Genomic DNA, 23,539 nt, shown 5'->3' on the forward strand with positions numbered 1-23,539 from the left:
ACTAAATACCTGACAGGTAACTCAAGAGAGAGGAAGTGTTCATTTGGGTTCCCAGTTTTTAAGGTACCCAGCTTGCTTTTCTGTTGCTGTGATGTTTAAGCAACTTCGGTGAGGAAAGGGTTTTACTTACATGTTATAATGGGTCATTAAGGAAGCCAGGGCAAGAGCTTGAAGCAGTAACCACACAGGAGTGCCGCTTGCTGGCTTGCTTCTCCTGACTTGTTTAGATACCTTGCTTACAGATCCCAGCCCACCTTCCTAGAGATGGTGCTGCAACCAACATTGGAGCCTCCCACACCTATCAACAATCAAGAAAATGCCCCCACAGATCAGACAATTCCTCCGTTCCTCAACTCAATTCCCTCTCCCCAGGTGTGCTTAGCTCTGTGTCCAGTTGGCAGAACGGTGACATGAAGGTACATCATCACAGTGAGGAAGGCATGATGGTAGGAGCAGCTCCTCTCCCTAGGGGCAGGAGTGTGAAGCCAGGGGCTGTATCTCCACAGACTAAGAAGTAGAGGGACTGACTGGGCTGTAATCCATGAGTTTCCTCTACTCCCATAATCCTCCTTCCTCCAACTAAAACACACCTTCTAAAGGCTATCTGATCCCCCAAAACAGATCCATCTACTTGGGACTGAGGGGTCAGATATATGAGCCCATCGGGAGCATTTTATAGCTGAAGCATAAGATGGGAGTCACTTCCTAAACCTGACTCTATCATCAGTCTCCTTAGAATGTGTCAGTGGCAAAGCCTTCACGTTTACAACGGAATTGAATTATAGCAACCTGGCCCAGTACTCTGTGCTGGCATGGTCTTACCAAAATCTCACCTAAAGGTGGTTCAACAAGTATAAGTAGCTTGCCATGGCATCTTGCCTCTCACCATCCAACCTGAATCCATATCTTTTTGGATCATGTTCTCCAGGTCAGACTCAGAATTCCTCCAGGTGGGGTTTAAATAGGACTTCCTTGGATGTGTACCATTCTGTCACCCATTGAAAGGACAGGCTCATTTCCTAACCTCTATATCGTGGACTCTTCAGGCTCACAGTTAATTAAAAATCAAATGATATTAAAACTCCAAGAAGATGCCGGCCTAATTACAGATGTGGAATTGGTCTGTGAACCTGTAGCATGGTTGATAGTGCTGAGAAATCCCTTGATATAAGGGACAAGTGGGGATGTCCTCCAAATATCTCCATCAGAGTCCCTCCCTCCACCACTGTGTCAAATGTAAAACTGATGCTAACTCATCAGTGATTCCGGTGCAGTTTGGCCATCCCTTCCTACCATCATCAGGACTTCCCTACATCCCCACCCCTCCCCCATTCCCTGTTCTACAGCGGCAGTGAGGCTAGGGGTAATGCTGAGACTGAGCAATCACAGCAGGCAGGAGCTGTCCTCAGAACTGACTCAGCATCCTATTAAAGCAGCAAGTGATGGTACACAGTCCCTCAGAAAACTCACAAAGCCAGCTTCTTTTGTGAGCATAAGGAGGTGAAGTCCAGACAACAGCAAGCACTTGTTTAGAGCTGACTGGCGAGAGATGCAGTCTGACAAAAGCATGGTTTCATAAAGAGGACGCCAATATGAAAATCTGTGGAAACATTGCGCTGTGGTCAAATCTCAGGATGTCATTCCTTTCTAGCAGTCAGTGTGAGATGAAGACACAGAAGGAAAGAGAGAAACGGCTGAAATGGGAGCCTAAGCAAAATGCACATTTATACACAGATGGTAGGGTGTGTGTGTGTGTGTGTGTGTGTGTGTGTGTGTGTGTGTACACACGCGTGCACACTCTTTTGCACATGTTGGGTTTGGGGTTCAAGAAACTCCTGCTCCCTGTCTTAGACATTGTGAACAGAACACAGTTTTGAGAAACTGGAAGAAACACAACACATAATAAGCCTATTAATTTAGATTAAATTGTGAAAGCCACCAAACTATTAAAAATTATGGTGGATACATTAAGAAATGAAATGATAGTGTGATCCAAGAACACAGTTGTAGGAAGCAATTTTGCTCCTTTCTATAACAAAACAAAACACCTGAAGTGTGAGCTGGGGAAATGGATCAGTAGGTAAAGTACTCACTGTGCGAACATGAAGGTCCAACTTCAACTTCCAAGAACCCACTAAAAAGTTAAGTGAGATGAGATATTCAATGTCTACAATCCTAACACTGGGGAGGCAGACATAAGTAGATCCCTGGAACTCATTGGCCAATCAGTCTAGCCAAACAGTGAGCTCCAGATTCAGTAGGAGACCCTGCCTCGAAAAATAAAGTGGAGAGTTACTGAAGAAGACATTGACCCCTGGATTCTGCATACACGTGCAGGTACACATGCTTATACAAAAGCATGTATGTCCATGAACATGTACACACACTCCTGAAAACGTGAGTACTTTGTCAAAGAATGAAAAGAAAAACCCTTTCGGTGTCCATTACAAGAGTAGAATAACATTTGCTATGTTTTCCCCAAAGTAAGATGATCATCTTTGTTTAGTTTTTGTTTTAGTTTTGGCATTTCTGAGAGAGAGTCTCACTGTGTACACCTGACTGACTTGGAACTCTCTAGTAGGTCAGGCTGGCCTCACTCATGCAGCAAGCCCTCCCTAAGTTTGTTCTTCCACATGCTGGATTCTACACATGAGTGGTCATTGTTTTCTTATAATTAAAATAAAATCAAATTGACAGATATTTTATAAAGAAATAAATCTTAATATCAAATATGAAGTAATTTAATGATATGGGAGTCCCCTCTGTGGGCTGTGATCACCATTAATGAATAAAAAAACTGCTTTGGACCTATAGCAAGGCAGAACTTAGGTAGGCAGGAAAAGCTAGGCTGAATGCTGGGAGAAAGCAGGCAGAGTCATATAGATGCTATGGAGTTACCCCCAGAGTCAGACATGCAGCAACTTTGCCAGTAAGCCACTGCCACATGATGATACACAGATTACTAGAAATGGGATAAATTAAGATGTAAGAGTTAACCCATAAGAAGCTAAAGCTAATGTGCCAAGCAGTGATTTAATTAATATAGCTTTTGTGTGATTATTTCAGATGTAACCTAGCCAGGTGGCCAGAAAGAACAAGTGGTCCTCCTCCCTCCAACAATTTGAGCTACCAATTAGGGATGCATTGGTAAGTAGAAGTGTCTCTGTGCCCTTATGGACAGATACACACTCCTCTGAAATATAATTATTATGCAACTTCATTTATTAGTGATTGCTTTTGTGATTTTTACAAACTTGATTTTAATGAACAGTCTCAGTATTTCATATATAATCATGTTTCACTGCGTTTATTTTTAGTGAGTCCTTTCTTCATTGTTAGTACAAAAGTAGACTAAAATTTAGCTTTCATCAAATGGTCTTACAAATTATATTATAAATTCTTTCATAGATCAGAGCTGTTTAAATATAGGAATTATGATTTTTTTTTCCTCTCCCCAACATCTGGAACCTAAAACAGATGTAGTGAATTAACCAAGGTCCTAAATAAATGCCTTTTGTTCTTTTTTTCAATTTTAAGAGACAATTTATATCACAATATCAGAAAGCCTTAAAAACTAAAGCACATAGCACAGGACTTAGTGTCTAGATGGGTTGCAATTGGGAAAAAAAAACTATCTACTATAGTGAAGGTATGCTATGCCATGTCTGAGGTCCTCTCTCATGGGTACAGCCTTTTTATAATGTTTATACATGTTTGTGGGTGTGATTGCAGTTATATGGGTCATGGAAATAGAAATGAAACCATGAGCAGAAAAGGGTAATAGAAAACATACAATGTGAATATGAAAGTGAAATACAGGCTACATGGTTGAAGGCCATGGAAGGCAGGGAGATGGGGAGAAGTGGGGAGAAGAGTCATCCAAAACCAGGGCATATTTAAAAATTCCATAATGAAACCTAAGCCCAAATATTGCATATGCTAATCAAAAGAACAAATAAATAATAAGTTTTAAATAATTACACATGGGCTACACAATAGCCAAATGTAAATGGCAACAATTTTACTCCATTGAAGAAATAATTCCAGCAATTTGACAATTACCATAATGAAACTGAAAATGAATAGATTTGGAGAAAGAGGAGCAAACACATTCAGACTACAAAGTGGAAGACTTCAATCCAAGACTAGATCCTTCCCCTTTCCTTCTCCACTCTCTACAAAGGATATCGCTATGGGGTGTGTTTGATTCTTGTGCTTTCTAGTTCTAATCAGATTCAGCCAATAAAGACCCTAGCAAAAGAGGGCAGGAGCTTTTGGTGGGTATTTCTTTCCCCTAGATCCCTCCTTCTCCTCCTCCTCCTCCTCCTTCTCCTCCTCCTCTTCATCTTCTTTCTCCTCTTCCTTTTAATGTTGTGAAATTATGATTGTGGATGCTTGGTCTGCATGTAGGTCTGTACAACAGAAGAGGGCATCCGATTCCATGAGCCTACAGTTACAGACAGTTACAAGTGCTAGGAATTGAACCCAGGACCTCTTTTTAGAAGGGTAGCCAGTGCTTTTAACTGCTGAGCCCTCTTTTCAGCCCCTGAATTCCTCTTCTTGAGGCCTCCTTGAGAAGTCAGCATCCTTCCTTTAGAGATGACTGCTTCCTCTCTCCATCCCTCCCTGCCTTGCTCACCATGCCTAGGTAAAGTCACTCTCCTATTGTGACTAGGTTGCTACACAACCCTTTATGATTCCCCTGTACTTCTTCAAATGTGTGAAAAATCCCTTTATTTATTGAGATGCCCAATTCAAGTTTTTGCCCAAATCTATATTTTTTAGTTGACTCTAACTAATAGCCATAGTTCCCAGATTCAAATATGTCCGCAGGGCTCTCAGCTTACACCTGTGTTTCTAGAAATGGATTAGCCCCGCCCCCATGAACAGATACCTACTCTTCTATGGATGTCTACACTTTCAAGCCCATACAGGAGGGATTGACATCTTTGAAGTTAATATAATCTGAACTATGAACACCTAAAGAAGAAATAAAGCTTTCAATAACCAAAGCTGCGTCTTGCCATCTCTATTTACAAATGCAAGCTCTTGACTGTCCTCTTCTGTTATACAACCTAGGGACTATAGGCAGAGACTGCTTGTTCATTTCCTGGCTTCCCAGACCCAAATAATCACCCAAAAACTATATTAAATGCAATACTCTTTGGCCAATAGCTTAAGTATATTTCTAGCTAGCTCTTATATCTTAAATTAACCCATTTCTATTATTTTATATTTTACCATGATGCTCATGGTTCACCAGCAAGGTTCAAACATATCTTTCTCCTGCAGCAGCTACACAGTGTCTCATTGACTCCACCTACTTTCTCTCTACATCTCTATTTGGATTTCCTACTTGCCTTTACTCTGTTAAGCTACTGGCCAAAAGAAGGTTCTTTATTAACCAATGGCAATAAAACATAATCACAGCATGCAAAGGGGAATCTCACATCACCTCCCTTTTTCTGTCTAAATAAAAAGGAAGGTTTTAACTATAACATAGCAAAATTACATATAATAAAACAGGTACCAAGCAAGAATTATGGTTGAAATATTTATATCTACTTTATTTTTTATCATAACTAAGGAAAACTATAACTATTCTTTAACTCCTTTAATCTGTGACTGTCTATACTCCCTTTAAAGATTTTGTTTTTTTTAATGATTTACTTCCTTTTATAACTCTCTATACTCTTTTTCCTCTCTTTCCCAAGCCTACATACATTCTTTAAACATACTGTGTCTCATTTAGAGGTCTTTTATGTCTGAATCTGTCCTAGTGTGTATCTGAAATGCTTTTCTGACAAAACAATTTTAAAATGTTAATCAGTGTGGCCACTGCAGCCCTGGATGCTGGCTCTGCCTCTCTCAGCCTTTTAACATGGCTGAGGTAATTCATTGCCAGCTCTGGGACTACTGGGAGAGAGCTACCCTCATCATCTCAACTCTGGGTCACACCACGCAGCATATAAACCCTTTTTATCTGAGAAAAAGTTAAATCTGCCATGCAGCCCACTGTGCAACCTGGAAATCTCTCTGTATATGGCAGTGAGAATTCACCATGCTCTTCTGTCTATGCATGCCTAGCACACCCAATCCAGCCACTTTTCCAGGCCAGGGTGCTGAACAGCAGGCATACTCTTAGTTACTTTCCTCCTAACCCCAAGAAGGCATACAAGTACCCAGACCAAATATGTGTGACTTGCCACGCAGGTTAGTCCCAGTCATTCAGGTGCCATTCTGTAGACGGAGGCTACTTGTGCTCATTCCCCGACTGCCCAGAACCAAAATAATCACACAGAAACTATATTAATTGCAATATTGTTTGGCCAATAGCTTAGGCATATTTCTAGCTAGCTTTTACATCTTAAATTAACCCATTTCTATTATTTTATATTTTACCACAATGCACATGGTTTACTGGTAAGGTTCCGGTAAATCTGTCTCCTGTGGTGTCTACATGGAGTCTTGTCAACCCCACCTACTCTCTCTCTACATCTCTGTTTGAATTTTTCTGCCCGGCTTTACTTTGCTAAGCCACTGGCTGAAAGCAGTTTCTTTAATAACCAGTGGCAATAAAACATAATCAAATATACAGAGGGGAATCCCACATCAAAGGACTGCTAGCTTGTGTGTGCAGTGAGGACTTTCACAGTATGATCCAGAGAAGAATGTAAAGTTGAACAAAATGAGGGGGGGGGTAGGGAGAGAAGAAGGAAGGAAGGAAGGAAGGAAGGAAGGAAGGAGGGAGGGAGGGAGGAAGGAAGGAAAGAAAGAAAGAAAACAGACAAACTTTACCTTAACACAGCAAGATCAAGTTATAAAGGCTGACTGGCAAGTCTCCAATAACTAGATAATTGGTAAGAATGGCTTATAGGCTTATACCGGTCAGTTTGAAGCAAGAGGTGAGGAAGGACACTGCCCTGTTCAATGTAAATGCCAGGGGCAGAATGGTGCAGCTTGGAGACCTCCAGCAAAGTCCTTCATCAGTGAAAGAGCAGCTGGCTAGTGAGCTGCTATTACATCGCAGCTTAGGATGGCAATAATGACAGCACGTACATGTATGTTCCTTCCTCCTGTTTCACTGTCTGCCCTTGAGATCCAAGTGGTCAGTAGGAAAGAGGCACTCCACTTTACCTCATCTGAGATCCTCAGAGTCTGAGCCACTATGGATTTTCATGGCACTTGGGTTATAGACTCCTCTTCCTACTGAGTGTGGAAGGCTCAGCTACTTACTGTCTGATTTCTCTGACTTCTTTTGTCTGGAGATGTAGAAACTGGCTTGATGTAAAAACAGAACCTGCCCTTTGTCATCACACCTGCCCAAGTTCTTTCTGATTTACTCTTAGAGATCCAGCCTTGAGCCGGTTTCTCTGAAAGGCAATCTAGGGTCTGGAGGAGTTTTAGATTCTCCTTGGCTCCCCATATAAGCTATTGCTTATTTATTACTTTTTGTCCCGACTATTTTTGTTGACCTGGCTCATTCTACCCTGAAGTCTTCTAACAGCAGGAACTTTCTTGTTTGTATTTGAGCCCCATCCTCCAGCATTGACTAGGAGCTCAGTAAACATACAATGCACTGATCAACAATTGGAAAATAGAAAACACTGTCGGTCTCCCATGACACTCAAATAATAAAATGACCCAGCATGGGTAGGGTCCTTTCTGAGGCTCAGATATTGTATGAGTGCTGGGCTACATGACGTTGGGGAGCCAGATGAACAGAACAATTGTGTGCTCAGAGTTCTCCAGAACCTGGTGAATAGGATGCCCCACACCTCATGGAGAAGAAGCCAAGCAGAATTCACATCTAAAGAACAAGCCTTGCAAGCCTCTTGTTGAAGAGACTGAGATGTGAAAACACAGCACAAAAGAGATTGGCTCCTTCGGCCATCCAGCTCTATTCAGGCACCATCACTGGACCATTTGAATTTCCAGATTCTGCTCTCTGACTTAAAAGGAGAAATGAAAATAAAGGCCCAATGGGAAAGGTAAGACTCATGTATCTCCATATTCCAAAGTGACTTCCTCATATCAGGTGTGTCAGGGTAAATGTACCTGATCAGATACATCAGGCAAGGCTTCAGGGTTTCACTGTGGTCAAAGATGAACCTTAGGACAGCTCTCTATCTCTGTAACCCTGTCTCTCCTCTCTCTCTCTCTCTCTCTCTCTCTCTCTCTCTGTGTGTGTGTGTGTGTGTGTGTGTGTGTGTGTGTATTTCAGTTCCACAGATTACTATACCACCATGTCGGAACAGAACCACTTTTCTAAATAATAAATCAACTGAACCAACAGACTCTTTCCCCTTAAACTCTAAACCTCCCAGTGGAAAATTCAACAATTTCCCCCCTAGAACCCTCAATGGCCATCAGAAACGCTACAAAATGGAATTTACTGACTCATTAGACATCCTGTCTTCTTCCGTTTCCCTTGGCCTTTGTACCAATCCAACCTTGAGCCTTTGGTCCTGCATGAGCTGAGTATCTACTTGTCTAGAGGTTGAGTAGAGACAGAACAGAAGAGTCACTCTTTGTTACTCATTTATTCATTCAACAAGTAGGTTTGGGGTGCCTGTTATGGGTGAGACTTGGTGCTGAGCTCCTGGGATGCAGTGCTCAACAATATTGAGAGGGCTCATTAGAAAAGGTAAGTGTGCCTTAGATCCCCACTGTTCAGGGAAAAGTCCCAGACAAACCCTATCTCTCCCATCTCCCTCTTGCTTCTCATTCAACGCTAACCTTCATGTCCCTCAATGCTTGTCTACAACTAGAGTCTGTCATAAACACTGCTTCCTGACACTGATGTGGGATTCCCTTCCGTATGTTGTGAATAGCTAATAAAGAAACTGATTTGGCCAATAGCCAGACAGAATAGAGCCAGATAGGAAATTCAAGCAGAAATACAGGGAGAAAAAAGGTGCGGTCAAGGGAGATGTGCCAGCAGCTGTCAGAGAAGCAAGATGTGAGGTAACAAGTCACAAGCCTCGTTGTAAAATATGAAATAATAGAAATGGGTTAAGTAGTGAGAGCTAGTTAATAATAAGCCTGAGCCAACAGGTCAAACAGTTTGCAATTAATATTAATCCTCATAGTGGTTATCTGGAAAATGGCAGGCAGGAGAGAAACCTCCAGTTATACACCACTAGTGCATTTTCTTGTGTGATGTTAACTATGTTTAATTGATAGTTGAATATCAAAAACATTCACTCATAATAACTGAGGCCCAATTCTTTATCCCCAGAGTGAGTATCCTTTTATAGACCCTGTTTCTGGTACTATGTACTGATTTTGACTCTAACTGATGCAGTGTGAGAACAGATTCTTCTATGCCTTATCCACACAGATCACTCATTCACCCATCTACTCTGCCATTTCTAAACTCACAACCATGAACCATAACCTTGTTTCTGTATGCCAGCATAAATAGGCATCCCTTTCAACTGTGCTTAATGATTCATGTGTGTATGCATGTGTGTGTGTGTGTTTAAGTACAACTCCAGATTTTGTTAATTAGAGGAATAATATATTTGTAAAATATGGTGTCTATTCTTTGTGAAACTGCTTATGAATGGCTCATCAAGACAACCACAGAATGACCACAATTTGACAATCTTTATGTCTGAATTGTAGTATTCACTTTTAGCTTTTTAAAGGCATGTGAGTGGTGATGTGATCCAGGGGCAACTTCACAAATAAGCGGGATCAAACTTGGTTAACGTCAGGGGTTCAGAGCCCTCTCTGTGACTTGTCCCAAAATAAGAAGAGTAGGGACTCCAACCCAGAGGAGAAGTCAGGTGTTCGTTTGCCAGGAGATTGATTAGATGAAAACAAAAATCAGAGGAAGAAAGATCTATAGTGACTTTGAACATGAGAGCTGCCAGCAGAGAACCTCGAAGACATTCAGAAATAAGAGAAGGGCAGAAAGAAATATATCAGAGAGAGGGCTGGGCCACACATGGCAGGTCCTTAGGTCAGGAGGCAGACAGGAGAGGGCACTGGGAAGAGCAGCTTCTGTTGTGAAATCCGAGTCCTGGCAGCACGTCTCTTGCGCATTGAGAATGAGTTGCTTTTTTTGATGCCTGTTTTTAACTTGGATTTTGGCACAAGAGTAGGTTGACGTAATGAAATGGGTATTGGAGGCAGCATTTGGCGAAATAAAATTACATGGCTTATACTGCGATATTTGGTAGACACTGAGCTGTGTCTGGCTGTTCTTTGGTGTTGGCCCAACTACTTAACAACTCTGGGCATGAGTCCACTCATCTGTAAAGTAGGGCTAATGACGTCTATTTCACAGAATTTCTGTGAGAAATGATAAAATCTAAGCATTCCATGACAATTACTTTCCTTTCCTATGACAGCGTTATTTTTTGAAAGGATAATTGTCAGGACAAAAAGATCAGAGGGACAAGTGGAAGTTAAAAAGAGAATAGGAATTTTGTTAGTTTTAAAACTTTTACCCACCATATAACAAATCTTTAGGATGCCTAAAATCCTGCATGTTTTAGGAAAGTTGACTCACAGTACTTTCTGCAACAAAGTTCCAAAATGTTCTATAGCAATGCTCCACAATACAGCAATTTCTGGCCATATATGGCTGTTTTACACAGGAAATGACATCACATGAGACATTAGGAGGAATAATTTAATACAAAAGTATCCATGGATATTGTGTTTGATTCCCTCATAATAACAATTGTCAGAATGTGTTGAAACAACACATTCACTGAGACACATCTGCTCCCGGAAGCACCAATTACTTCAACAGGATGATGGGTATCAAAGAGGCTCCTTATAGAATTTGTTAGCCATTTGGGCAAAAGACTACTCTTGCCTGGACTGCTTGATGCTATGCTGTATGAACTGGACATGCAGGACCCACAGAATAATGACTGCTGTACTTAACCTAAAGGTGAGACAGTCCTTCAGGATTCCTGCTTTATGAAGGAGTCTGCTAAACACTCTGCAGGACACAGAAGAAAGCAACTAATAGACTTTGCCATTATGGGGTAGAAAAGATCTTCAAATTTCCTGCTTCATGGAAAAGTCTAATGGATACTATGTGTCTGTGGCCTGAAGATTGGATGCCCCAATAATACAAAGGAACTTTGGGTGACTGTCCAGGTGGCAAGATATCTCTGTTAATTCTACATTTTTAGAGGTTGCTTACAATGCACTTCCTGTTTACTTAGGTAATATTATATCCTTCTGGAGTCTTTGATGATAGTTATAGTTTTCCTTAGTTATGATAAGATAAAGTAGATATAAATATTTCAACTGTAATTCTTGCTTGATACCTGCTTTTTTATATGTAATTTTACTATGTTAAATTTAAAAACCTTTTTTATTTAGACAGAAAAGGAGATATGATATGGGAAGTCCTTCTGTTTAAGTGTTCCTTTTATTGGCTAGTGAATAAAACTGTTTTCTGCCAATGGCTTAACAGAGTAGAGCCAGGTGGGAAACCCAAACAGAGATGTAGAGAGAGAGTACGCAGAGTCAGGGAGAAGCCATGTAGTAGCCAGAGGAGACAGATACCGCCACTGCAGCCTACAAAAACCTTGCTGGTAGGCCACAACCTCATGGTGATGCACAGATTAATGGAGATGGGTTAGTTTAGGATATAAGAGCTAGCTAGAAATACGCTTAAGCTATTGGCCAAACAGTATTGCAAATAATACGGTTTCTGTGTGATTATTTCGGATCTGAGCAGCTGGGAACAAATGAGCAGCCTCCAACTACAATTCACACCTCTGCCTCATCACTTTGTCTCGTCACAATAGCAGCGTCTAGTATTATGCCTGACATATCTAGAGTGTTATGAACTAAGTGTGAGAAAAAGTGAGGAAGGAGGGAAAATGCTAAGGAAGGAGAAGGGAAGGGAAATAATGAAGTAGGCAGTACCATTTCATTCTAAGGCTGAAAGGAGCTGCTAAAAGTCTTTTAAATAAAATGTTCAATACAGAGGAATTTGGGGGATAGAACCTGGTGCAATGGGGGACATACTTCCAAATGATACCAAAGGGATTTGACATCTCTGAGAGAGCCAAAGAGAGTAGACGGGAGAGGGGTAGGTTCAAGATTCCACATCCCTGACATTGTAAAATAGGTCCTGCAGAATATGTTGAAGCCAGCATCTTGTGTTTATATGGAACTCTTTTGTCCATGTCACAGTCCCATGTGCAAGAGACCAACAGGAGGATTGATCTGTGGTACGTCCCTTGGTCACCTTGTTATTCATTCTATAGTCACCAGTTCCCCACCCCCCCCCAAAAAAAAACAAACAGTGTTGGGCTTATTTTCATTAACTGTTTATTCATTATAAATAGTAAATATTTACTGCACTTTTTACATGAAAGACATTTTTACAACACATCATTGTTGGTTGAGGCTGCAACACAAAGATACTATGTCTCCTGTTCCATCACCCTTGCCCAACGTATAAAATAACTCAGTTCTATATCTAGTCCCACTAACATACTACCTCATTGTTCTTAAGTCTAAAGGGAATGTATTTGTGCCTACCTCATTCGTGGTTCCAAGAACAGAAAGAAATAAATAACAGCACCTCCCACCTTCTTCCTCTTATCGTTTCCAAACACAGATTTATTGACATCCTAAATGTCACCACATAAATGTATGTAAACCTCTGTTCCCTATCATCCTTTAAGATTGGGTATCGTTGTATAATTTAAAAGCACATGAGAGCCACATGGGCATTTCTGTTCTCACCCTGCCTTTCGTAGAAAAGAGACGAATGTAAACGGCATCACTGTGGGAAGCTTAATTCTCTGACATGGTCTTTGAGCAAAAGGAGCAAGCAGGTTGGGGCATTGGCGGTTTGGCAAAGAGCAAACATCACTGCATTCTACCACAATGAGTTACAGGCTGCAAAAATAAAAACACCTGCAAAAATAGAGTTCTGATTTCATTTCTATCACCTTGGCCACGGCCAAAGTGTCTGTGAGGTACACAGTATTGCACGCTGAGAAGCAGATACGTGATAGATGTCACTTCCTCTCCATCTTGCCCTTCCCCCCACCCAGCCAGACTGGATCCTGATGACTGCGTCTTGGGAATGAAACACCATCAATCTATCCCCACAGCAGAACACACTTATTCTCATTATCCTACATCCTTTTATGAGACATATCTGGGACACTGATTGACAACTAGATTACAAATGAGGGAATGGCAATAATTTATCGGGGAGATCCTTCACCTCTAGCCTAGCTTCCTAGGAAACAGTGGTGTTGATTTTCCTATCAGTTTCCAGTGTGTCGAAGTCAAGGATTCCCACATTCCTGATTCCTTATGTAAGCAGTATGAGTGTCATAAACCTGGTCAGCCTTGGTCATCAAACCTGTTCTAGTTCAAGAATTCAACTATGATATATGAGAACATTCTGCTTGCTCAGACCAGTTCACGTTACTCTCTCTGTCACACACACACACACACACACACACACACACACACACACGCATGCACGCACCCACATGGAATGTTTTAGGTCCTTGATCAACAACAAGGAGTTGGGGACATTTAGCCATGTAGCATTTCCTAGCTGTGTGTCTTCCTCATCTCTACTGCCATGTTTTCAATGTGTTCAAAGCATCTGAAACCGACTACTGGAGAAAGAAAATCAATCACTTTCTTTTGTCTCCACCTCCCCCAAAGGCTGATATTTTTTTATTTTATTTATTTTTGTTTTTTTGTGGGTTTTTTTTTTTTTGAGAAGATTCTTCATGTCTAGTCTGTGGAGGCCGGAAACAGGGCCAGCTTTGCTCCAATGAACAGCTCACTTACGCAATATCTGGCTTGAGATAATGAAAGGCACCTGTAAGGAAACACACGCAGCTTTTTAGGTCACGCTGGGACAATTCACAGTTAGGGGCAAGATCAGCTACAGGCTGACAATGTCATATTTAATACCACGGTATCAAAGGATGGAGACTAATATTTTTATTCCTGAGACAAGTTTGACACAACTCTGTGTCCTGGGCTTATCCCCACATGATCCTGGCGCTGACCTCATTAAGAACATGTGTTTCTAATGCCAGAGGTTATTTCATTTTGGTCAACCTCTGTGTTTTGCCTACTGACAATCCGGCTTTATGTCCTAGCAATTAATAACTGCAAGATGTTATTGACATCAGTTAAGAAAATAATTACACACGGGAGCCCATGCTGGAGCAATCAGCTGGCTTTGCCACCAGACTGATATTGGGATGAAAGACTTAATCATGCGTCCAGTTCCCCTTTCTCAGACAAGAGGTGATCTGCCTCCCTTCCAGGAGGAATTACCCCCTAGAACGTCCAAGGCTTACTTTGTCCATACTGCCCATACTGGTAGCCTGTGACAGGGTCCATACTGTAGCCTGTGGTGCTATAGGTTGGGGGGCAGTAGGGCTGAGATGTGGGCAGACTGTCCACATTCTTCATATGTTCCAGTCTCTGACTGCAGCTGGCTGACACCGTGGTCGTGGGTTCCAGGCCCCCAGTGAGAGGGGAGAGAGCATAGTCGGTCTGAGGCTGGTGCGGTACCCCGCCGTGGTTGGTCAGAAGTCCCATTACCTGCAATAACAGGCAGATTGGAAGAAGTTAAAGTATGGGCAGAAACAGATGGCGGCCCAGACCCATCGAAAGATCTTGAGAGGCCAACTTTTATGCCTTCAGAAATCTGTTGAGGAACGGTTCTGAGGACTTTGACCTCGATTCAAAGTGGCAGCCACATGACCTCACCCAATGATAACATCTGACTGCAGTTTCAGAAAAAGGAAGGGGAGGGAGAAGGACAAGAAGGAAGGAGTAGAGGAAGACAGAGAAAAAGAGATTACACCAACGTCCGTCCACTGTGATAACATCAGCCTGGAATTTCAAAGAAAAGTAAAGACAAGAACGACAGAGAGACAGAGACATTAGATCAGTCTATACAGAAAAACTCCTAATATCATACATCTGGACACCCAAGTGATTGTGTGTGTGCATGTGTGTGTTTGTGTGTGCATTTCTGTATGTACGTGTGCATGTGTGCTTCCGGGGATTGGACTCAGGGACTTATACATGCTAAGTACTCTATCACTCAGTTTTAATCCCAGCCAGGCAATTAAAAAGTCACTTGCACATACACTTGTGTGTGTGCATGCACATATGTGTGCTATATATGTATGTATTAATAGGTGTGTTTGTGTATGTGTACATGTATATGTGTGTGCACATATGTGCATATGTACGTGCGTATGTGTTATACATACATATGTGTACATATATTTATATATTTGTGTTCATGTGTATATGTGTGTGCATATATAGGTGTGCATCTATATATGTATATGTGTACATGTGTATGCACATATATGTGTGTGTTCATGTGTATATGTGTATGCACATATATGTGTGTGTTCATGTGTATATGTGTGCATGCACATATATATAATATCTGTGTGTGTGTTTGTGTGTGTGTGTGTGTGTGTGAATTAGAAGTTGGGGCTGAAGATGTACCTCTATGACAAAGTGCTTTCCTGATATGGAGAAATCCCTGAGTTTGAACACCCCCCCCACACACACACACACCCTGGAGTCAAGTTTTTGTGTATGTATCCTGAGACATCACCATGTTGCCTCTCCAAACAGCTTCTCTGGTCTATGGGTGAGCAACTAGAAGTCACTCCCCCACCCCAGCGTTCCCTTGTGGTTCCCTCATCATATCCACACTACAGTCTCACTTTTCCACGTTGATTTGTGAGAAAAGTCAACCGAGAGCTGTGACGCTTGCTGCGTTCCTGCCCAGCACTGCCCGGAAGCTGGGCATCAAACAAAAGGTCAAGGATTCTTCAGGCAGGCACAGTGGCTAAGGACCACAGTCCAAGCCCTCAGAAGTGGAGACAGGAGGATTGACCTGAGTTGGAGACTGACATGTTCTGTAATGTGAGAATTTCTCTCAAAAAGCCCAAGCAAATCTGAAGATTCTCCTAGCACTTAACATCTAACAGCTGTTCATTTCTTCCTCCACAGAGTCACAGTTTACAGATAAGTGTTGTGTTTTTGTTCTTGTTTGTTTTTAAAGACACACGGGGGGGGGGGGGGGGGGGCTCTAAATGACTCCAGAGAACGGCACCTTAAGAAGCAGTAATCACAGAACAGAAACAATCAGATCAGACCCAGGAAGTTTTTCACAAACTCATGCACATGTTACCCTTCCAACCCTTTCATCATGAAATGGCAGTGGGCAATTAATTCAAAACTAGAAAACATCCACATAAGAGAGAAAGCGACTTTTCTCAAAAAAGCAACTGCAGAAGAAATCTACCAGTGGGTGAAGAATCCTTCCCCCAAAAAAGGTCCTACTAAGAATGATTAGAAATGAGGCTCACTGTAGCTGCTCAACCGTCTGTCAAGGTCTTGCCGAAATAAAAACCAACCCAGACCACAGTCCCCTGTGCTAAGCACAAAGTTAGGTTTATAGGCAGGCAATCTGGGCAACAGACTCCCGGGTCAGAGGCCTGTATCGCAGTGATGTAGGAAGGCAGTCATACACCCCACAGAGCCTTCGTACTCCAATTAGAAGACAAGGTCCCATAACTTCCTTTGGGGAGAGTTTGCATAACCTTAGAAGTAAACAAAATCTTGATAAAGTTTTAAACTGACCCATCTTCAGGAAGCCTTTCTCCATCCAAAAGCCACTCTCTTCCCTGTTCTCCCTTTTAATTACTGATAGGAACTCATAGAAGGCAGGCAAGAGCAGGCAAAGCAGCACAGTAAGCTATATAATAAGTGTGCAAATAAAATAAAATAAAATCGAAAGTTTAATCATCAGGTAGCCAAGCATAGTTTTCTTGGAGATTGCAAGCAAGTGGCCTTAACAAAATGAAGAGACAATCAATAGGTTCACAGCTACAGGAAGGCAATCACTAAAACATGGCTTCTAGTGGGATCCTGCCCAACACTGTTACTAACTTCATTTCATTTGAAATTTTCAAATGTAACTAAGAATGTATTTGAATTATTTCCTAGATGCCTGACACCTTCAGGACTCTCCCTCCTCTTCTTCCCCCTCCTTTTCTTCTTCCTCCTCTTCCTCCTTGTCCCCCTCTTCCTCTTACTCCTCCCCTCCCCCTCCTCCCCTTTCCTCTCCTTCCTTTGAGCTTGTATAGATAAATGTACTGTGTGTGCCTGGAAAATTTGTCTCCTTTTGTTGACACACTAATTTACAAAATACCTTATTTCAATTCAAATAAGGAGTGTCTATCTTTAAAGTCTTTAAAATACATTTATAGGTGGGTGTCGTCGACCCAAGTTTGTAACCCTAGCACTTGAGAGGTGGGGACAGAAGAATCTGGAGTTTAAGGCTGTTCTCAGCCACACAGTGAGTTTGAGACCCATCTGGGCTATGTGAAACTTGTCTCAAAGAAAGAGAGGTAGGCACCTCTCAGTACTGAGCAAGCACAGTCCTTTCAGCTCAAGAAGTACATCTTGATGCACTGGCCTGTTTAAAGGGGCAGACAGGACAAACAAAAAAATGGGAACTGTGGTTTTCCTTATAAACGAGGGTAATGGCACAGGAAAGGGTAGGGGAGGGACATGTATGTGCTGTAAATAAGGTGTAAGTTAAACAACACACACGGAGGGCAATTTTGACTCTATCCATCCCGAAAAGAAAATACCCATTGGTATTGGGTAAAAAGGAATCAAATCTTAAATGAACAGGGTGCTTCAGGAAGATATTTATCTAAAACTCAGTTTAGCATATGTGACTTTAAAGGAGATGTGGGATACTTAGATACAGTCACAGTTCCAGAGCCGAGGCGCTTGTGGCTTTTCCATGTGCTATACAAATATACTTTTGTAATAAATATTTTCAAATCCCCTGCCACACAGTTCTTGCTGTATAACTTTGAAGGAAACAGTAGTAACTTTTTCCAAAAGGAGGAGGAAACAAAATGGGAGGGTTTTTTTTTCTTTTTCTTTTGTTTGTTGTTTATTTTTTGAGACAGGATCTCCATATATAGCTTGGCTGTCCTGAAATTCACTAGGTAGACCAGGCTGGTCCGGAGCCTCTACCTTCCTCTGCCTCCCACATGTTTGGATTTAAGGCTTGCCTACTGAGAGTCTTAAACGATGGGAAACAGACATTAACCAAAGGTTCAGCTTATGAGCCTGTTCATGCAGCAACTTTTTGCAGCATTTGTGTAACGGAGAAAAAAATAGAACAAAATTGGAAGAAGAGAAAATACAGCTGTATTCAGGACGATGGATAGACAGTCTTTAAGATCTTAAATATTTGCAAAGTGTAGAAGTACATACCTCTAATCCCTGTACTCTGGAGGCAGAGGCAAGTAGATCTCTATGAGTTCAAGACCAGCCTAGTTTACATAGGAAGTTTGAGGAGAGCCAAGGCTATAGAGAGAGAAATCTTGTCTTAAACAAACAAATGAAGAAACAATGACTGAAGTAACTGCTTCCCCCTTAGGAATGGCGTTAGCTCCACAACCCTGTGACCAATGTGAAGGAAGAAAGAGAACTTGAAACCCGTTGTCCCTGGTCCCTTTCATTTCCTGCCACAGCCCAACAGGGTGGCACTGGGACACAAATGTCTGTTCTCATGGTGATCCTCACATCTTAAGGACTGGAAAGCAGGGATCGCAGGCACAGGCCTAAAGTCCCTGCTCTCAGAAGGCTAAGGCAGGAAAACTGAAAAATTAAAATCAGCCTGAGCTACATAGAGAAACCCATTCTCAAAAGAGGAGGAAGAAAACGAAGAGACGGAGGAGTGGAGGAGAAGGGAAGAAAGCCTAATAAATAATTATCATGTTATTTGTCTCAGTAGTTTGCATTGTGTGTGTGTGTTACTTTTTTTTTCTTTTTAAACACTGCCTGGCCCATTAGTTTCAGCCTCTTATTGGCTAACTCTCACATCTTGATTAACCCATTTCTAATAATCTGTGTAGCACCACGATGTGGTGGCTTACCAGGGAAGATTCAGCATGTCTGACCTGGCGGCTGGCTCCATAGCATCTGACCTCACTTCCCTTCTTCCCAGCATTCTATTCTGTCTACTTCATCCACCTATGTATGTTCTGACCTATCAGGCCAAGCAGTTTCTTTATTAATTAACCAATGAAAGCAACAGATAGACATATGACCATCCTCCATTACTTTTTTGAGACAATTTCTCTGGGTAGTCTTGGCTGTCCTGGAACTTGCTCTGTCGACCAGACTGGCCTCAAAATCACAAAGATTCGCCTGCTTCTGCCTCCTGAGTGTTAGGATTAAAGGCATGAGCCATCACCACCCGATTGTCTCAATAATTCATACTGAAGAATGCGAATATGCCATTTTAATCACTTGTCATTTAAAAATTAAAAAAGAAATCTGTGAGAGTAGTGCATAGATCACTAGAAACGGCTTTACTTTCCCTTGACATAATTCAAAAACCTCAAATCTCTGTGGAAGGGTCCAGTTACACTTTTAAGTATGTTTCTTTAAGAGCTATTTTATGCTTCGTGTGGTTCAAAGGAAACTGTAGAAGCATCTTCTCATGAACAAGAAGTTAGTAAATAAGCCTCCTAGCCCTCCCCCACATGGTCTTGGAATGCCACGCACTCACCCTCGACTCTCCCATCATGCTTTCCCTTCAGCAACTGGTTGTTCGAAGCCTAAAATAAAACCTGCACTTGTAAAATGAATCCCTGGACTCCTCCTTTATACCATGAATAATCTATGTCTACTACCACACTAGCTTTTTTTCAAAAAAAAATGGGAGAGCACAATTGCTTTGTTTTCAAAAATAATTTCAAAGAAAACGATTTCAAAGTGACTCCACTCTGCCTCCCAGATGCCGACCACATTTTTAGGAAATGGCAGGTAACCCAGGGAGATTAACAAGGAGGAAGAGGGGTTTTCTTAAATAAAGGTTTTCTCCTATTGGGAAAAGATGAGGGTCTCTTTGACTGTTTGGGAAATCTATATATACAAATGCGTGTGTGTGCGTGTGCGTGTGTGTGTGTGTGAAAAGATGAGGGTCTCTTTGACTGTTTGGGAAATCTATATATACAAATGCATGTGTGTGCGTGTGCGTGTGTGTGTGCGTGTGTGTGTGTGTGTGTGTGTGTGAAAAGAAGAGGGTCTCTTTGACTGTTGGGAAATCTATATATACAAATGCGTGTGTGTGCGTGTGTGTGTGTGTGTGTGTGTGAAAAGAAGAGGGTCTCTTTGACTGGGAAATCTATATATACAAATGCATGTGTGTGCGTGTGCGTGCGTGTGTGTGTGTGTGTGTGAAAAGATGAGGGTCTCTTTGACTGTTTGGGAAATCTATATATACAAATGCGTGTGTGTGTGTACGTGTGTACATGTGTGTGTGTGTGCACATGTGCACGCAAGAACATGCATAGGTATGGTGTGGGGTGTTGGGGGTACGCCACATGGCTACGGAGACTAGAGGACAACTTTCAGGAGGCAGTTATCTCCTTGCACCATGTCCATCCTGGGGGTGAAACTCAGTCTCCATTGCAAGCGCCTTTACGCATTGAGCCATCCCACAGGCCCAAGCCTCTTTTATTTTTAAGTCCAGTTGCACAAAACGCTTAATCAAGGTATCTGAACAAAACACTCTATGAAGCGCATTTCTGAATGCCCCTGCCGTGTTGCCTGGACTCTCCCTCCGCCCTGTGTTACAGGGTGGTCTTTACAAACAGACCCCAAACCTTGCAGCTCTGTGCTCACACTTCCTCCTCTCACTCTCCCATCGCATATTAGAGACATTTTCTGAAGATCCCTTTCAGCTCAGTCTCATGTTGCAGGATTCTGAATGGGTTGTTTACATCTTGATTGGGAGATTACATGGTTCAGGAGAGACCAACTCTTAGCAACTGCTTCATGCCACATTTCTCTTGAATTAATTTCCCTATTGTAAGATTAAATATAAAAGATAAAAAAAACTATGGGCCAAATTAAGGTTTACATTTAAAACGATGTGTCTGGAAAATATTTGCCTTGGCACAAACATCATGGCTTTGCTCAAAGCTTATCAGAAATCAAAATGACTCAGCAAATTAGGGGTGAGCATAGGCACTTCTTTTTGCCTTAGGAGGAATCCGTGTTCCTGTCTTCATTCTCCTTGTTCTCAAGTAGTCAGATGTTCCTTTGATTTAGCATTTAACAACACACATTTAGTTAATTTTAAGAAAGCTTCAGTGACGTAGTTGTGTGTGATATACAGTGTTGTTCAGTTGCTGAGTTTGTTAATCCTCTACCCTTCCCTCCAGAAGCCTATAGACAACAAACTTATTTTAGATATGATTTATTTCCAAAATCAAACCAAAAAGAAAAAAATCAACTTTCTATTGAATATCAATGCAGGTTTCCTGGGGGTCCATTAATGGTTGAATCTTAACAAGTGTACCTTTGAGGCTGAAAAACCTCAATTTTAAAGGAGGCACTGCTTCTCTGAAAACATCTTCAGATTCAAATGCCTTAGGAATTATTCTGCAGTTGATTAGCATCTAAATAATTAGATTTGGGTCCTGTCTGTTTGAAAAGCTGTAAGAAAAAGGGAAGTTGCCTATAGGCAGGAGTTTCCCTTGGGGTCTGTGGTGACCTTCTCACCCATCATGAGTGTTAGGCAAAGGACCAGGTATGCTTTTACATACCCAGAGAAAGAAATATGCAACCTGCCTAGCTAAGGAAGTCTCGGGTTTTTTTTATTATTTTTTTTAATTTTAGCTCACATGTTACAAGTAGCAATGCTTAATGCTGGTTGAAAAGGAGAATGAGTACCAGACACGTGGGTCTCTCGTGCCACGCACACTTCCAAGTTACATTTGCAAAGTGCACAGTGAGAAGTAGCCTGACTAAACTCTAACTTCTGTCCCGAGACCGAGCACAGAGATCAAATCCAGTTTCTAAAGTCTTTCCAGTGTCTGTTTCTCAGTAGCACTAAGTGATTAAGTTGACAGCCATGCACTTTTTAGTGATTTTATCATCATCATCATCATCATCGTATCATCATGATTATTATCTTTGTTTTGTTGTTTTTATTTTGAAGAGCTAGGGATCAACCCTGAAGCCTCATATATGCTAGGCAAGCATTCAACCACTGAGCTACATCCTCAGTCAAGAGAATTTTTCTAAGGACTAATGAATGAAATATAAATCAAGGCAAATAGCCTAGAAATGCCAGCGGTGCGAACACACGTATGTGCATGTGTGTGATTCTAGTTTACTTCTAATCAATGATGAACTATTCTGTCATATCTACCTATCATCAAAAAATGAGCAAATAAATTCCATTAAGAAGTTCCGTCTACCCAGATGAAAAAGTCTGCTTGTTAAACACAACAGATCCCGGGCTATGTTGGACTCACCATGGACATAATAAAATTCTCATATGTTTTAATTCATTTACGCATGCCTGCATTTAATATGCTTTGGGACCATGTCTATAATTAATATGATTTATGAGAAAGGAATACTTCAATACTGGGGGATAAGACACATATTTTTTTTCCTTCTATGAATGAAAAATATAACAAAATACCTCAAGAAAAAAAATTGTTGGCCCATAGCGTATTACGGGGAACTGAGAGAGTCCTGAGTAAACTTGGGAAGTTAATGATATCCTCTTATCTGACCCTGACACATTCGCAGCATGTAATTTACAGAAGCTCTGTCCAGGGAATCTTGACAAATGTTCCTGAGGATGTCAGGGCAATGTTCCATTCTAATGCAAAACAGATGTGGGTCAAGCAACCTCATTCATCACCTAACGCTGAGTCGCAAACTCTTTCCCCACGGAATGGCATTACCTGCTGTTGGCTCTTCTCATTTCAGGAACTTTCTCACAATCAAAGTAGCCCTCTAAAGAGTGTGCCCTCAAACCCGTGACCACTTCAGCAACCTGTCTGAGAACACAACTGTGGAAAATCAAGCATACACCAGCTTTGGTCCGTGACTGCTTCAGGATATGTTTGCTAAACGCTAATTGACCCTTTGGGACTGAGGAGTCTAACTATAGAAAGGAAAGTCTCTATGCTTGGGCGTCCTTCAGTGCTTTAATGAGATGGTATTTTGGAATTTCTCTCTAATTTCCTATAAACTAAACGTGCATTTAAGGAAATGCAGAGCAGATCCACCCTGATAAGCATCTACCCAAGCAAACTTCACTTCGCTGAGCTCTAAGTGCATACATAGCTCAATCTGAGACTCACAAATAGCTTCCAATAAACGGGAAACCCACACGGCCTTCTTGCAATGAGTTCAACTCCGGCTTCCTGAAGAAAGGAAGTGGGATATGGTCATTTTCTTCTCCCTATACCCAGAGTTCCGATCAGATGGAAGATGGTTTGAAATCCAGCGGCTTTAACCGTGGGGCTCTGTTTAGATCAGGGAATTACACCCAGACCACAGCCAAGTGACTAGCAAGGACCTCTTTCTTCCATTGTCTCTTTATCTGCCCTAACTAAATGTTAGCAGACAGTTTTTAGCCTTCTCTTTAAAATTAGCCATCCTCCCACAAACACCCAAGTTCTTAGAGGACTGA

The 23,539-nt window shown here is 41.6% G+C and overlaps 1 protein-coding gene across 1 annotated transcript in view; it reads right to left on the reverse strand.

The window, feature by feature from the left end:
• Positions 1-13,599: 13,599 nt before the first annotated feature.
• Positions 13,600-23,539, reverse strand: part of Pax3 (paired box 3) — a 92,885-nt gene continuing 82,945 nt past the window's right edge. The window contains exons 8-9 of the mRNA XM_041650555.1: positions 14,328-14,574; positions 13,600-13,837 (exon numbers count right to left, since the gene is read on the reverse strand). Coding sequence (XP_041506489.1) covers positions 13,803-13,837; positions 14,328-14,574 — 282 coding nt within the window. The 3' untranslated portion in view covers positions 13,600-13,802. The remainder of the gene's footprint in view (positions 13,838-14,327; positions 14,575-23,539) is intronic.

The sequence above is a fragment of the Microtus oregoni genome, unplaced genomic scaffold (genome assembly GCF_018167655.1).
Source record: "Microtus oregoni isolate MIOR12 unplaced genomic scaffold, Mior012 000004F_ref0000308, whole genome shotgun sequence".
Taxonomy (NCBI): domain Eukaryota; kingdom Metazoa; phylum Chordata; class Mammalia; order Rodentia; family Cricetidae; genus Microtus; species Microtus oregoni.